The sequence below is a fragment of the Protopterus annectens genome, chromosome 7.part0 (genome assembly GCF_019279795.1).
Source record: "Protopterus annectens isolate FY-2018-M chromosome 7.part0, PAN1.0, whole genome shotgun sequence".
NCBI classification, from domain to species: Eukaryota; Metazoa; Chordata; order Ceratodontiformes; family Protopteridae; genus Protopterus; species Protopterus annectens.
In genome coordinates this window covers 1,178,860,972-1,178,878,941 of record NC_056739.1, presented here as the reverse complement: position 1 = coordinate 1,178,878,941, position 17,970 = coordinate 1,178,860,972, and the positions used below count along the sequence as shown (strand labels likewise).

The 17,970-nt window shown below is 40.4% G+C and overlaps 1 protein-coding gene across 2 annotated transcripts in view; it reads right to left on the bottom strand.

Moving 5' to 3' along the window:
- The window catches only part of RNF123 (ring finger protein 123), a 4,282,987-nt gene that overhangs the window by 2,305,815 nt on the left and 1,959,202 nt on the right, over nucleotides 1-17,970 (bottom strand). For both annotated transcript variants that reach the window (XM_044077780.1, XM_044077781.1), the window contains exon 28: nucleotides 2,229-2,303. In XM_044077780.1, coding sequence (XP_043933715.1) covers nucleotides 2,229-2,303 — 75 coding nt within the window. The remainder of the gene's footprint in view (nucleotides 1-2,228; nucleotides 2,304-17,970) is intronic.

The window sequence follows — 17,970 nt, the reverse complement described above, 5'->3', positions numbered from 1 at the left end:
TTCACTCGTAAGTAGGAGTACTGTTTTGCCTGCTGTTAACCAGGCTGGTGTCTGTTCAGGAGTTAGGTACCTCATCTGGGCCTGGGGTTTTTCAATTGGGAGCTTTTCTTAACTTTGTTTCAATCTCTCTGTTTGTTACTTCATCTTATTTCAAATTCTGTACATTTGAACTTCTTAGCCTTTCTTTTACTACTTCTATCCATTTAGCATTTCTGTTATGTTCCACAGGATCTTCACAGATATTTCTTCAAAATGCATCTATTTATTCTTTTTTGGTGGTGTTTCAATTTCTTTTGCCTTGTTTCCTAATTCTCTATAAAACTTTTCTGGGTCATCAATAAATTGCTTATTTTGTACTTACCTGCATATCTTCTAAATTTTTCTGCCTGTGCCGATATTTTTAGTTTATTATTTGCGATAGCACACAACAAATCCTGATCTGTTCTGATACTGCGCATTGCTTTTATTACATCTATCTTTCTGAGTAGTTTTGTTGATCTGTTCCCTCTTTTATACTCGTCTAACAGTGACACCTTGTCTTAATTGCTTTATAGTTTTCTCTATTTGATACTTCCATGATGGCATTCAATTTCTTCCCTTCCTTTCCCTTGCTACCCTGTGTTTTTGTGGTAAGACTTTAAATGTTATTAATTTAGCTGCACAGTAATATAACCTATTTACTTCTGTTATCTCACATGAATATCTAAAAAAAAGTCCTAATTACGGTGTTCATTTGTTTCATCAAACTTTTAACTTTTTGGGATTTATTGAATTTCGGTTGTCTATTTATTTCAATGATCTTATTACATGTGTCCATCTATATGAAATCAAGGAACTCTTCTCTTAGATCATTTTCTTATAAACTGAGGGCACATTCTTTCTTTTCCATTTCCTGCAGGCATTCTACAGAAAGTTCCACAGCATTTCCCTGTGCCACATCCTCTTCAGTTTCATCCTGTGTCATCAGTTGCTCTTTCACATGGGGACACATTGGCTTATCACTCCACAACATGGACTGCTTCAGAGTTGCAGTTTCCTCTTCCTTTCCTTCTGTGCAACTCCAGCTGAACATTTGTACAGGTTTCCTATGGAAGGCTCCAAATTATCTTCATATGGCAACTGATCGGATGTTTCTCGCTCCACTGATTTCTCCTTAATTTGGGGATCTATTACTCTATCCTGCTGCAATGTTACCAGAATTAGATTTTCTACACTAAATCCTTCACTTCGCTGGCAATCCATAACCTCAGTTTCTGTGCCTTTAACTTCTCCACTACTAATCCTCTTTTCTACTTTTATCCTTTATTTTCTTATTTTTTTGTATTGTAAAATTTTCCATGTCTGAATGCCTGTCCCTGTATTTCTCTTCAAATATATTTAGTACTGCTCTTTTTGTATTGATTTTGTTTTCTCCTTTGCATAAATATTGCACCATATTAATTAAATCTGTTTTCCTTTCCCTTGTCCATATTTCTTCTTCAGATGGCTCCTGTTTCTCCTTACTTTGGGGACTCGTTCCAACATGCTGTGATGTAACCTGTGTTTGACTTTATACACCAAATCCTTCACTATGCAAGTATTCCATAACTTCAGCTTCTATTTTTTAACTTCTGCTTTACTAATCTTCTGTTCTACATTCCCTCTCTGTGATTTTATTTTTTATTGTGAAATTTTTGCCTTTGCCTGTATTTCTCTACAAATAACTTTGAGGCTGCCTTTTTGGGGCTGATTAGTTTGGCTTTCTCCTTTGCATAAATATTGCACCATATTAGAGCTCTCTTTCTTTCCCATGTCCATACTTCTTTTTTTACACTCTTCAAAAATCTCTACATTTTGTTCTTTATATTTTGGCACTTCCTCAGTCACTTCTTTTTCCAAACGGCCCAAGGTTTCTTGGTCTATATAATGTTTTTCATAAATCTGTTGTATTAATAATACAAATTTTTATTTGAAGATTCTAACAGTTTTTTTCTTGTTTACTCCCACTACGAATAAATGGAATACAGACCAGATGAACAAAAGGGCTAAATGACTGTTGGGGGAGCAAGAGATAGACACTGGGGAAAATAAGTAACACCCAAAGCTACATATCTTTGTAGAAAATATTCTGCTGACAAAGTTTTCTTTTCTTCTCTTATGCATATTAACTTAATAGCACATAACTGCAAACCCTTGTCATATAGTTATATATCATTTTTGAAACAAAATGTTTAATAAAAAATACTTACCAGTACCCACTATTCTGGAATCTGCAAAGTGCTTTGCCAGAATGGCAGCCAAGCGTGTTAGTGTCTCTTCATAACCTAAAAAAGGAACAAGAAATTGCTAAGAAACAGTCAGTGGCCATCACAGTAACCCGCACTGTGAACGTACAATCTAACAGTTGTGAAAACTGCTTACACACACTTCTAAATGCCTAAACACACACAAACATAAAAAGCACATTTACCATCATGGCTGATCTTCAATGCATAACACATATGTTGTTAAAATGACCTAGCCAAGAGATATGATGAATGAATAAGTTTTCGCTAGCAGCCTCTGTTCCCAAAAAATGTCTCAACTCAGGCCTCCTGCATCTAACTATGGTAAAGTACTGTTAAAATAAGTCTCCCATAAAAGATACATTGGTGAGTACCTCAAAGTACAGTTGTGTACACTTACCATGAATGTAGATGTTCGAGTGTATTCACTGTTGCAGTCATCACATTTGGGTTATCCTGCCAGGGGTGAACCTCAGTTGGCGCGAATACCAGAGGCTTAGTATTTCTGCATCGGTTGCTGTCACTCCAGGACTGACGTCAGGTCGTCAGTGGTACAAAATCAGGCAGCCGACACCATTACATCAGTTTTTCTTGCCCTGTCAGGAGCCCCCAATAGGGAGCTAGGTTATGGTGGAAGAACACCACCAGTAGAAAGTAAACACCAAAAAAAAAAATTCCTGTATGGAGAGAGGAAGAGAGAGAGAGAGTGAGACAAGGGGGGGGGGGGGGCAGGACTGCAACAGTGAATGCACTCGAACATCTACATTTATGGTAAGTGTACACAACTGTACTATGTTTTTCATGTTTCACTGTTGCAGTCATCACATTTGGGTTGATTCCCAAAGCTGAAGAAAAGGGTGGAGGCAGTCAAGAAGACTGGGGGCTGGCTAGGATACCCTGCAAGACTGTGGTGGCAAAGCCTGCCCTGGATTTGGATAAGATAGGTAGGTGGTAATGCTTGGTGAAGGTATGAACAAATGCCCCTGTTACAGCCTCCAGGATGTCGCTGGTGGGGACCTCTCTGAGAAAAGCTGCAGAGGTGGAGGTTGCCCTGGTGGAATGTGTCCTGACCCCCTTTGTTTGTAGCAGAAATTGATGCGGTGTGCTATCCACTTGGAGATTGTTTGGATATGGCTTTACCCTCTGCCCCTGCTGCGAAGCTGACTAGCAATTGATCAGTTTTTCTAAAAGATTTAGTCCTGTCCAGATAGAATCTGAGCTGTCTGTGCACATCTAGACAGTGCAGAATAATCTGTTTTCCCTTGTTTTGTGGGTTAGGGAAAAAGGTGGGCAAATGTATGGATTGGTTGACAGCCACACTGGACACCACTTTTGGCATGAAGGATGGGTTAGTCCTGAGGGAGACTCTGTCAGCATGGAAAATGATGAAGGGCTCTACAGCCATAAGTGCATGTAGCTCTGATACTCTTCTAGCTTAAGTGATGGCCAGAAGCAAGGCTGTCTTCAAAGAGGGGAATTTTAACTCTTCTGAAGCTGCAGGTTCAAAGGGGGGTAGGGTGAGCTTTTCTAAGACAAAGTTAAGGTCCCAAGCTGGGGTAGGAGCTCTTCTGGGTGGCCTTAAGTTGTTAGCCCCTCTTAGGAATTGTTTGATGAGACGGTGTGAGAAGACAGGTGGCTCTGTGCCGTAATGAGCAGAGATGGCAGAGGCATGAATTTTAATAGAAGAGAAGGATAGACCCATGTGTAGTAGGTCTGCTAGGTAATCCAGGATGAGAAGTAGGAAGGGCTGTGCCGTTCTGGCTCCCTTAGCCGGGATCCAGGTGCAAAACCTTTTCCACTTGTCAGCATAGGATTTTCTGGTGCTGGGGCGTCTGGCCTCATGTACAACATCTAGGACTTGTTTGCTTAGGCTGGCAGCTTGAGGAGAGGTCAGGGAATATGCCAGGTTGAGGGTCTGCAATTGGGGATGCATGAATTCTCCATTCCTCTGAGTCAGAAGTGTTGGGATCTGAGGTAGGTGCCATGATGGCAGGGTTGACAGGCTGCGCAGCAGTGGGTACCAGTGTTGGCGTGGCCAGTCTGGGGCAATCAGGAGTGCCCTTGGTTTTCTCTTTTACTTTGAGCAGTACCCTTGAAATGAGTGGTAGAGGGAGAAATGCACAGACCGAGAGGTTTACTCACTGGAAGGCTACAGCATCCACTTTCCCGGCCTTGCTGTGAGGTTCCCCGGTGCAGAATTTGCTGAGCTGATGATTGGAGTGGGAGGCAAAGAGGTCCACCTTCGGGGTGTCCCATTTCTGGGTTACAAGGGTGAAGGTTCTGTGGTCTAGCTGCCACTCGTTGAGTCTAGCAGATTTCTACTTAAGTTGTCTGCCAGAGAGGTTAGGCAGCCTGGCAGGAATTGTGCTAGTAGATGCAGCTGCATGGCTGAGGCCATGTGCCAAAGGGTCATGGTGAGCCTGCAGAGAGGGTAAGAGTGAGTTCCTCCCTGCCTGTTGATATAACACATCACTTTGGTGTTGTCTGTTTGGATCAGTAGAGGCCCAGGGGAGAGTAGGGGTCTGAAAGCTGTCAGGGCATGCTGAACAGCTAGCATCTCTTTTTGGTTGACATGCAGATGTATTTAATTTGAGCTCCAGTGGCCCTGAACGCACCTGCTGTTCAGATGTGCACCCCAGGCATAGTCTGATGAGTCTGTGGTGAGGGTCTGGGTGGCGTGGGGTTGTGAGAAGGGAAGTCCCTTGTGGTTGCATGCTGCTGCCCACCAAAGAAAATCTTTCCTTAGACAAGTTATCATTTGTTATGATAGTTTCCAGGTCCTGAGAGTGTTGACACCAAAGGCTTTTTAGGTACCACTGTAGTTTCCTCATATGCAGTCTGGCATATGGAATGAGTAGAAAGCAGGAGGCCATGAACCCTAGAGCTTGCAGGATTTTCCATGCGGATAACTGGGTTCTGGTGGCTAGTTGAGAGAAACAGCCTGTCAGGTAGGCTTGTTTTTCTGGAGTAAGGAATGTCATCTGGGATGCTGTGTTCAGGCTTGCTCCCAGGAATACAATTTTTTTGTGCGGGGACTAGTTTTGATTTCATTTCGTAGATAGCATACCCCAGGGAGGTCAGTAAGTCCTTTACAAAGGTCAGGTGCTGTAAGAGCTTTTCCTGACTGCCTGAATCAGGCAGTTGTCTAAGTAGGGGTAAATATGAATATTTCTTTGTCTGCAAAAAGCAATGGCTGGAGCCAGGCATTTTGTGAAAATTCTTGGAGCAGTGGATAAGCCAAAGAGAAGCACAGAGAACTGAAAGTGCATAGATCCTGCCATGAAACATAGATATTTCCTGCAAGATTCCCTGATTGGGATGTGTAGGTAGTTCTCTTTTAGGTCTATGGTGGTTAACCAAGCATCCTTGGAAAGCATGGAAAAAGCTGCTGGAGGATGAGCATTTTGAATTCTGGTATCACCAGAAAGGTGTTTAGAATGAACAGATCGAAGATTGGGCGCCATGTGCCCTCTCTTCTGGGTACCAGGAAGAGTCTGGAATAGAAACATTGGCCTATATGTTCTGCAGGAACATGCTGTATTGCCCTCATGGAGAGCAGGGAAAGGACTTGCTTTTTGGCCTCTGCCCACTGGTATGGAGGAAGATCTGGGAACCCTTTTGGGGTTGGCAGCATGTGGAAATAAAATTTGTATCCCTGGGACACTATGTTGAGGACTTATCGATCGTTGGTAATAGAGGCCCAGTTGCTTGCATGGTAGGAGAGTTTTCCTCCTATGGGCACAAAGCAGGTGGGCAGACGCAAGGGGTGGAGGTGTGAAGTCAATGTGAGTTCTTATCATAAGGGGGTGGCTTTGCACTCCCTGTTTTTGAAGAGGACGTACTCCATTGCTTAGATCTCTGCATTCCCTGGGGCTGCTGTCTGGGGGGTCTGCTTCCCCTAGGTCTGGGCTGAGCTGGCCTGGAGGGGGCCATTAAGGACCAGTGCTTGGAGGGGCAAGGCCTACTGAACCTCGGAGCCCGGACCTGTAAGAAGCCTTTAACTGTCTGCATAGATTTAGCTTTTTCTTCCATTTTTTTTAAGACCTCGTCTGCCTTGGTGCCAAATAAATTGTCTTTGTTCAGTGGTGCGTCCAATAATTTGGATTTGACATGGTCTGGCAAGGTCTGTTCTTTAAGCCAAGCATGCCTTCTAAGGACAGAACCAGTGACTGCTGCTCTGCAAGATGCTTCTAGGGCGTCAAAGCCACATTGTAAGGTGTGCTTAGTAACTTGACTTGCAGAATGCATTAACTCTTGTAATTCTTTATTTTCTGCACAAGCAGGAAAGGAAGATATTTTTTGTTTGAAGAGTTCCATGGTATGCTGCTGATATTTCAGCATGTGGAACTGACAGTTTAATGCTCTAAAAGCAAGAATAGCAGAGGTTTATACTTTTTTTACCCCATCTGTCTAAAGCTCAGGAATCCCTGTCTCAGGGGGTGGGATTCTTAGCTGAAGTTGCTTTAATTCCTTTAGGTCCTTGAGAGATGACCTCTGGATCAGTAGTATGATTTTTGAGAGTTAGGGACTCTATAGTACCAGTCAGGTTTCCTGGGAGCAGGAGGAAGGGTGTCAGGAGTCAAACTGGATTCCATAAAAAACATCATCCACAAAATCCAGGATGGGAGGAATGGCCAAAGGTCTGTGCCGAGGTAAATCTAAGAATTCCCTGAGTCTCTTTTTTTGACTGAGGATAGTGTTGAAATTCCCATTGGAAATGTTCCCTTAAAGTATGAAGGGTTTCCTCAAATGAAAAATCCTCGGTTGGAGAGGCAGAAGGAATGGATTTCTCTGCATCAGAATCCTCATAAGCAGAGAGGGGTTGCATGTCTTCATATTCAGAAGCATCAGAGTCATCGGACTCCTGTTCAGATAAGACTACTTGGGACAAGTCTCTTTTTCTTTTGGAAGGGATAGCCTGTCTTCTCCTGATAAGCATAATAAGGTCTTCCGCCATTTTAAGCATTTGAGACTGAGGCAAGGAAGCAGATGCCTGAGCTTGGGTCGTCAGTTTTTTGGGTGTACTTTGTACCCTGGGCCTTAGAAACTCTGCAGTTTTTATAAAGAACTGAAGACGTGAAAGAAGTCGTCAGTCTGTGTTGAGTATCTGAAGTGCAAAGCACTACCTCGGAAGCCAGTGCCTGCTCAGCGGCTCTGGACCCATCCAAGCTAGAGACATTCGCAGGATCCTTAGTCGAAGAAGAGTCTTGCGGCATACTGGAGTCCAAAAGGGTCTCTGTAGTAGCCTGCAAATCCAGAGAAGTGGGCATCAGGGCTGCAAAAGCACCTCACTGAAGACCAGAAAACTGATGACTAGATTAACGGAAGCATTGTTGGCAGTTTTGGACCTGTGTGGTCTGTCTCTGTCTTTAGCCTTACATTTTTTTTGGCAGATTGGTAGTTAGATGGCTTACCGAAGCCATATCGCAATTCGAGGACTGAGAGCGAAAATATCTAGCTACAATCAGGGCCCGACGATATACAGTTCTGGCACTGAACAAAGCACAAAAGCGAAAGCGAGGGACGTCGTGGTCTGGGCCTAAACAGGCGACGCAGTAGGAATGAAGTCTCGGTGTGGTATTTGCTTTCCACAGGCAAGACAATTGTTAACGTTTTCTGACATCGGTTAGAGCAAGAAAAAAGGATCCCCAATGGGGTACTTAGCTTTAGAAGACTTCAACTTCAATTCGGAAATTAAATCTCAGGTAGCGGCCGACCGGGACTCGTGTGAACTGCATCTGCTTCTGGCTCCTCAGAAAGAAAGACTGATGTAATGGCGTCGGCTGCCTGATTTTATACCACTGACGACCTGACGTCAGTCCTGGAGCAACAGAAACCAATGCAGAAATACTAAGCCTCTGGTATTCGGGCCGACTAAGGGCTACCCCTGGCAGGATAACCCAAATGTGATGACTGCAACAGTGAAACACGAAGAACATCAGCTACATTCTTACTGTATTCTATTACAAGGCCCTTTTTGCGGAGTCCTTGGTGGAGTTTTGCTTACCCACAGTCACATTTTGGTATTATTTCAATAAAATCTGACATGCAAGGACATTTGTGAGTTTAACCAAAGCAAGACACTGGGTAAGGTGCCAGTTATATAAGAAAACTAATCCCACCATTCCTTACTTACAGCTGGTTAACCCCTTGTAAAATAAGAAATACCAACCCATTCCGTAGTACATTTTAAGCAAAAATGTATGTCTTCCTGATTTAAAGGGAATTCCAACATGATGGCAAGGGAAGCTAATCCATTTGGGTATGGTGGTAGAACATTATTCACTTTTCAAACAGTGACCTCTAGTAGATCAAGTGATAAAGCAAGGATATAGAGATTTTACATAATGCGAAGGCTATTCCTTTAATAGGTCACCGACTAGGATAAATCCTAAGCAGTACTATTAGGGTGGCAAGAGTGGCAGAATCACCATAGGCCAGAGATTAGATGGCTATATCCTGGAAAAGGTATATCCCCCAAAGGCAGCCTAACTCCCTGAGAAGCTTTTGAAAAGCTAATGTCGAAAGAAGCAGTGTTACAAAGACTAAGTGACCACAGCACAGGTGTATACAGTTAAGAGACTCCTCAAGTAAGAACTGAAAGTTGTCACTCATCTGGTGGAGTGAGCTATGACTGCAGCACTTGCCAAAAATAGTTAGCCAAATGGTAGCAGAAAGTAATGAAAATGACAACTGCAAACCTTTCCCTCCAAAAAGCAAAGGAGATGAACAAATGGCCCATTTTCCTAAACTATGCAACCCTTGTCCATAGTACTGGAGCTGCCAGAACACATCCTCTCTCTTGGTTTGTGCCTCTGCTATGAAAATATAGATGGAAGGAATGGTTCAGAGAAACTGAAGAATTCTCCTTTAGATGCAAGTACATTTATACTGATGAATACCTAATTACTGTGAAAGACTGTGCAGGGTTCCCTACACACAAGATCCTGAAAGCCAAATATCTGACTGTGAGAGGAGTCAGCCACCTGGAAGAGCATCTTCCAAGAAGCAAATTAACACCCTGCTAAACAAGCAGATCCAGTAGGAGATGATCAAGCTTGTTTACCATTAATTCAAATTCCATGGGGATAAAGGTCCCTTAACAGAAGATGAAATTGCAATATTTCAATAAAGAGATGCTACAGCAACTGGTTCTGGAGACAATCATGCCCTATACATGCTCAAGACACGTAGAGAAAATGAAGCAATTACTTGGGACACGAAATAACTAAAACTCAGATTACAAAGGCGCCAGGGGTAGGTCAGAACTAAGGGGAAACTGACGAGATGGAGCCACATACTACTCTGCTCAAATTAAGAACATTTTCCATTTGAAGACACAGGTCTGCCAAGCACAAATCTTTCTGGCAGGCTCAATTACTGCAGAATAAAAGGGGCTAAATGCAGAGAGTGTTAATTAGAGCTTTTTCAGTGCATAACTGAGAAACTGTTAAACAAACAGATACAAGTTATACCGTTGAGGGAAATTTGAGTACTGGCTAAGAGATGCACCAACTAGATATCAGCAAAGAAAAATCTGTGAAAAGTAAGAAAAAGTCGACCAGGAAAAAAAATTGTAGTAGTAATATAAGTGGGAAGAACCTTGTGGATGTCAGAAGAAATCAAAATTATTTGCAACACTCATGCAGGAAATATTGTTAGCAAATCAGAAGAAAATACAACAGATGCACTCAGAAGTGTTTAAAATATGGGGGAGTTTAAAAGATCATTTAAAAATAAATGAAAAACTCTTGGGGGGAAACAGAAATATTAAACAACCAATCTGATGACCTGCAAAGTTTCACAAAGACAGAAAACTAGGACAGAATAATAATCAGCAGGCCAAGTAGACAGAGCACAAAATGAAAACTAGTTTTTCTGAAGTACCACAGAAGTTAGAACAAACAAAATATATTAATTTATGAAAGTATAAACAAGTAATCAGATGATCCATGGGAGGATTTGTTAACTGAGAGGTGCATTGTATCTGTGATCCAAATTTAGACAAATCAGCTGTGGCCCATATTGGTTAAAATGTAGTTATATCAGCAGAAGAAAATGCTTCTGACAAAAATATATAGCAGAAAGAAAAAAAATTGCTGAAACCACAGTTTTGTGGGAAGCAATTACTTGTGCTATAATAAACACAAAAAAATGAGTAAGACTGTTGCAGTTAACAGCTTTCAAGAGGTTGGTGTGATATTAAAGTTGCTGTATCAAGTGATTTTCAGAATATTTTCCAAGTGGGTTGAAAACATGTACGAATGTAGCTCAGATTATGGAGTAGCTAGAAAAAGGTTGGCCAACAGAACTCCAGTCTTTTTTAACATCTCTATTATGTTATGATTTACATAACATAGGTATATGTACATTAGTATAAAACAATCCATAATAACATTTTCATTATTTCCATGTAGTGTACATGTTTTCTTTTTAACAACTAACAATCATCTCAGTATTAAATACGCTGATCGATTCCTGCCTTCCCTTAAACCCACTCCTCCTCCTGAACATTATTCTGCATGTACTGTTCCTACAATTTCCATTTAATTCTATGTAATTTGATCTTTCACTTTTGTAATAATCCTACCTCCATTTTTTTATCTCATTTACAATACCTAGAACTTAACTTACAGTTCCTTTAGATTTTGATTTCCATTTTCTAGTAATTGCTTTTTAGGCAGCCAACAACATAAAACTTAGTAAGGCTTTATTGTGCCTACACAATTCTCAAAAACTTGTTGCCAGTTAGCACTTTCTTTCCCATTACAATTCCAGCATTTGCTATCTACCTGAGGAAAAATTTGGTGAAATCTGCTCAAGTCAAAAAAGACTCATGCAAATACTTCCAAGCAGACATTCTAATCATTCTGGAGTTTGTTGCATACTTGAGAACAAAAAAAATGTCATCCCATTGTTCCTTTGCAAATTGCCGTTCAAGACTATCTTCAGAATCTTTTCTAACCTCCTCTAATTGATTCTTACAGTTTGCAATATTTTATATGTCTGACTAATTATTCCTTTTTTTAACAACAGGTTCTGTTCCAGACTCAATTAAAAATTCTGCCAGTGTTGGCCTTTCACTTCCCATACCTCTAGCCATTTCTTTTTGCCTATACTCTAATATTAGTCCCTGACAGATAAGCCAGTCTTTAACCTGCAGTCCAAACTTCTGCTTAGCCTTACCCACTCTGTTGACATTTCCCTCTCTACTTATTTGATCTCAATACTTCACTCAATAAGACTCCAGACTCATACTGGTTATTTTTTATATATCTGCTTGCAGTTATCCCTTATGGTAAGCATCCTTTATGTTTCCATGTCGGCTTAGATCTTATAATAATTTTTGCTACCTGATGAATATAATATTTATTATGTTATTCTCCTTCAGGATCTGCTTCAAATATCATATTCTCTTTTCTCAAAACTTCTGTATCATCATCATCCCTTTTCTCTTCAATTTATAACTTTCTGCTTGTGTTATGAATATCAGCCTTAACTTAGTAACATTAAAGTATCCCTTCAAATCAGGTAATCCTAATCCAGATTGTACTATATGGAAACTCAATTTATCCCAGTTAACTCTTGCCTTCTTCTCCTCCCAAATACATTCTTTCAACTCTTTACTGTCATCCACAACTTCTCCACTAGTTTATAACAATATATCTGAGCTATATAAAAACTAAAAGGAATAAAAACATTTTCAAAGCTTGCACCTTCCTATTCATATCCACAATCAAGGGCTTCCAGTTTCTCACTTTTGATATTTTTTGTTTAGTCTCTTCCCACTTACCCTTAGCTGCCATAACTTAAATCATTTTAATGTATACACCTAAATAGTTTATCATATACGTCACCAAAAATATGTATATTGGTTAGCCAGTTCATGTGTAGATACATAATTTACTGCTATATAGCCTTTGTTTTATCTTAATTTATTTTATATCCTAAGAATGCACAAAACTGACTCAAAATGTTCACCAACACAGAAATGTCCTTTCTTGGATTTTTCAAGTGCAAAATAATGTAATTTACAAATAATGCCAGATTCTCTTGATTACCTTACCCTTTATATCCTTTGAGAGTCCCTTATTTTCTTTGCCAGTGGCTCTAAATTTAACAAAGGGGAAAGAAGGCACCCCTCCCTTCTTCCTCTGTTCAAACACAGCCTGTCAGAGATGAAGCCTTCCACCTTAACTCTTGCCTCTGACCTATATCCTCCAAATTTACACTATTATTCTATTAGGGAATGCAAATGTCACCAGTGCCCTGGTCATGAAGTTACAACTAACTCTACTTAATACTCTCATTGCATTAAGACCCACCAACAATAGTGGCAGTTCCTTCATTTTGCTTTCATCTGAATCATCACTGTATAGCATTGTGAAATTTTCTATTGTCAAAGTTGCTGTACTAAAATTTTTTATACTCTGGAGTTATCAAAAAATAGTTTAATAGCAACCTTTCGGAACCCATACACATCACACAAATATTCAGTTATTATCCCTCTATCATGCTGCAGTTGTTCCTATTCTTGTTTAGTGAGATTACCCTTATTCTGCAATACTTTAATGTTTGTCAACTTCTCTAAGTAATTCGTGTTACTTCTTTCTCATATAACTTTCTATTTCTACAATATTTTTAAACCTCATTTTCATTTTATCCCGTCTGAAAAAATTCTGTTTACCCTACTACTACTTATTACTTAAATTCCTCTCTTTTTAACAGAACAGCGTTTTAATTTAGTTCATTAACCTTGAAAGCTTATTATTATTAGCAAAACTCTTGTAAGATCTATAGCAGTTTTAGTGAAATATAAACACATGCCAGTGCAGTTCTCCCCCTCAGCCAATTATGCCTTACAACCCAAAATTTATCATTGTCTTTTTTCCTCTTACATCACTATTGGGGCCCCTCGGGTAATTAGTACTACCCCCCCTTTCCCTTCATCCCTGATAGTCTGCTAAATGCTCACCCTGAAATCCTTTGTCAAATTCACATGCTTATTTCTACCCAAATGTGTCTCCCTCAACATTGTTATCTGCAGCCAACATTTCTTATTATAATTCAATACTCTCTGCTTGCAAGGCCATTTACATTCCGTGAAAATATGGCTGGAGCATCCATTAGCTATTTCATCCATCTATTACACAACAGTTCTTTTGAATGTGTTTTTTCCAATTTTTAGCTTACAAGCACACTAATATAATATTTGGCAGGTTACCCTATTTTGCAGTGGATTCTTTTCATTTCCACTTGAACCTATGTCACAAATGAAAACAGTCACACAATATATTAGAGTTTCAGAATTCCTGTCCTCTTCTAACTTACAAAACAAAAAAGCAAACAAAAAAAAGTTGTAACTTACCATAACGATAATTCTGTGTTGCTTGCTACATACTGAAATTGAAACACTTTACACTGAGTTCATTTCAATGGTTGAATTTAATACACAAAAATAGATGTTACATGAGGCACAAGATCAATACATACAAGAAAAGACTTATAAAAATGAAAAAAGAAAACTAACCAATGTGATGAAGGCAGCTGCTCCACAGAAGGATGACATTACTTTGAAAGTGACCATGGGGAGTTCGGCATTGATGGAAGTGAATATAATAGCAGCAATGGATAATGGCCATGAACAAAAGCATACATTTGTGGATTCCATTCCATTCGAACCCTCAATCTAGTTGATTTTTCTTTTTTTCTAGAGGAGCCGCTTCCAATGTCCCAACCCTAGCCTCGGAAAAGAACTCATCTTAACAACAGAAAACGTCATTCCAGAGGCCAGTTATACACAGTCAAACAAGAAAATGAAGAAGCTAGTATTTAATTTATCATCGTAGACGCTAACAAAAGATGAGGTATCAGTCCGTTCAAAAGGTTTGAATTTGGTTCCAGCAGCAGTCTCTGATAGTTCTACGACACTAGCCAAATTTAAATACTTTGTTCAGACATTAAATTTAAAGGTACTCTTTGGCAATAGCACTAGCAATGAATCTAATAAATGTAAAATATCTAGTTTGCTTATTCCACATAATAATGTAATACATGTTTTTGAGCAAGCGGTAGAGAAAGAAATTTATAAACTGTATAAGGATCAAACCATGGACAAGTTTTTTAATTTAACTAAATGAGAATAGTTAGCTATTACCTCACTGGTAACTAATGATAACATCTTCACTAAAAATTCAGATAAAGGTGGGGGGAAGTAGTTGTACTGGACACCTCAAGTAATTTAAAAGCGATGCAAGATAAGCTAAATAGTTCTGAGTATGAGAAAATTATGAAAACTGAATGTAATATAATTATAAGCAGAATACTTAGTGCTTTAATTGAATTACATGCAAACAATAAAGATTCATAATGAATTACTGCAGTATCTAATTGTAGAGATGCCTATCGTTCCATTTATTTATGCAATGCCAAAGTTGCATAAGGCGATTATTGATCCCCATCTAGACTGATAGTTGCTAAGGGAATGGGTAAGAGAACCAACATCCAAGTTTCTGGAAACTCAAGTAAGAGTAAGTTTTGACAAGACAGTGATGATTACAAAAGACACTAATGAATTCTTGCATCAGCTGTATGATTGGTCTAAAGACAAGGATTTAAGAAACTGTTTCTTTGCCACACACTGGATGTGGACTCATTCACAATGATACCGAATGATAGGGGTGTGGAATATGTGAGGGCATATCTCTTGGATTTTACAGAGTATACACAACAATATATTAATATACTCTGTAGTTTATTGAAATTAGTTTTGAATAATGCGCATTTATTTCAAAAACAGCTATACATACAGAGAAATGGGATAGCGATAAGCATGACAGTTGCTACCAGTTATGTAAATACTGTAATGTATATTTGGGAATGCAAATTTGGGTTATCTACAGAAAATATTTTTTTTAAAAAATGTTGCCTTTTACTGTAGGTTTGTAGATGACCTGTTTTTATTTGGAAAGGAAATATGGAAACGTTTAACAAATGTTATGGTTATTTGTCTGAAACAAGTTAGTTTTTAAGATTTAAGAAAACTGTCAATAGAGAGGATTTATTTTTTAGATATTACTGTGTTTAAATATGACAACGGCATATTTGCCACTAAGTTGTATAAGAAACCTGCAAAAAGAAACACATACCTACATCAAAACATTATGAACCCACAATACATGTATGATAACGTAGTTAGGAATCAGCTCCTTAGGGTAAGCAAAACTTAACTCTTTTGGCTTTTCCCAGTTAGGGGTTGCCACAGCGGAACTCCGGTCCTTTAATGATTGGCAGTAGATTTTTTTTTTTACCGTGCCGAGGTGTCAGCTTGACGCCCAACCTTCAACGAAGGCACGGCCATTCTACGCATGTCTTTTGAATGTCACTCGACTGCGGGGAGGACATGCAGACTCCACACAGAAGGCACTCCAGCCAAGAATCGAACAGGAGAACCTATTCCTGTGAGGCAACAATGCTACCGCTGCACCACCGTGGCTTAAACAAAACTTAACACTATGGATGGAAATTTGAACATTCAGCTTGTGAATATAGTTGCTGATTTTGTAAAAAGTGGATATAATAAGAAAAAAAGAAGTTATGTACTCAACATAACTAGTCACCACTCCCACAAGAGGGCAAAACATACTAGACCTGATCATTACCAACATGGGGACTCTATGCTCCATACCAGAAGTATATCCCTCATTGGTAAGATCAGACCATAAATTAATTTCACTGGATATCCACATCCCGACCCCACCCCCAGCCCAGAAAACCACAGTGAAAAACTTCTCAAAAGCGAACTTCACACTTCTCAAAACCGAAGTGGAATCCTTCAATGCCCCAGGGCCAGTGGAAAGTACGGCCCAAACTGCAGAATCCTATATAAACGCATTCTACGGACATCTCCAGGAATGCATGGATCATGCTATCCCAAACAAAATCAAGACCCAATCATCCAAAGGCAGGCGTCCAGTCTGGTGGACCCCAGCCATAAATAAACTGTACAACAGGAGGAGGAAGCTACTACATGATACAGCAAAATCCCTAAAAGGGAAGGCATCTCTGATCAGTACTAGCAAAAAATTACAATCCCTCATAAAATCCTCCAAGGCCAGTTTCGAGAGAAAAATTGCATAGGACACGACAATCATAAGGCTTTTTTCAGTTATGTTAGAAACCTGGGATGCAACTCCCAGACTTGTTCTGAGTTGATTCTAAATGACAAAAAATACACTGAACCCACAGACATTGCCAATATCCTGGCAGACAGGTTCAGTGCAAACTTCTCCACCCCCTCCCCCCCAAAAGGGCAAGTATCTATCCCAGCAGAGTGCAGCCTCCCAAACATCTCTGATGCTCAGGTGAATGCCGCCCTCTCCAAAGCAAAAAACACTGCTTCCATGGGACCAGATGGCGTCCCGGGTTGCATCCTACATGAACTCCAAGAACTAATCCCTCAAGTAAAACTGCTGTACAATCTCAGCCTCACTACAGGATATGTGCCCAAAGAATGACGTACAGCAACAGTGGTCCCACTCCACAAAGGTGGCGCCTCTGCGGACCCTGGAAACTATCGTCCCATAAGTCTGACTAGCCTAGTCTGCAAGGCTATGGAGAGGATCATCATGGAACTCAAACAAAGACATTGGGGACCTACAGACACTAAATCCTACCCAATTTGGCTTCATCAAGGGCAGATCCTGCCTTTTGAACCTGGTCAACTTCTTCGAAACAGTCACCAAGGCCATAGATGAAGGGAAGGTAGTCCACACAGCCTATCTGGACCTCGCACAGGCATTTGACACAATACCCCACTCGGGCATCATAGATAAGCTATCCAGCCTAAATATAAACCCCTATGTCACAATATGGGTCGCAAACTGGCTCAAAGACAGAACCCACAGAGTCAGAGTTGCTGGAGCCATGTCAGACTCGAAACCGGTCACAAGTGGCGTCCCACAAGGTTCTGTCCTGGGACCTCTCTTGTTCGGTATTTACTTTTCTGAGGTACAGGCCAACGTGGGAGGACTATGGCTCACCAAGTTCGCAGATGACTGCAAACTGGGCGCCATAATTGACTCTCCAGCTGACACAAACATCCTTCAAAAAGGTTTTGCAGAGATGGATAACTGGTGCCAGAGCCATGGTCTAAAGCTAAATGCCAAAAAGTGTATAGTCATACCCTTTGGCAAAAGCAATGTGCCCACAAATTACCACATAGGTGGTAACCCATTAAGTACAGAGAAAGTAATTAGGGATCTGGGGACCCAAGTTGATAGCAATCTCTCCTTTGACAACCACATTGCCAAAGTGGTTAGAAAGACCTTCTACATAACCCACCTCATCATGAAAGGATTCACATCTAGATCAAGAGAGGTAATCGTGCCCCTTTATTCATCCCTCATCAGGCCCATCATAGAATACAATGCCCCCTTTGGGATGTACCTTACCTGACACCTGCAGCAATTAGAAAGACCCCAAAAGTACCTCACTAGGAGGATCAAGGGACTCAAACAGATGCCATATGCTGCTCGGTTAAAAAAACTCCAGCTCTACTCAGTTGCATACCGCCTACTTGAGGCGATCTATGCCTGACATATAAAGCTATGTCCAACCCAGAATTAATGGACATGCTCCACCTCAGTAAATCTAAATCCCTTAGAGCCACGCGCTCGAGGGACTTGAACCTCAGCACAGAAATAAA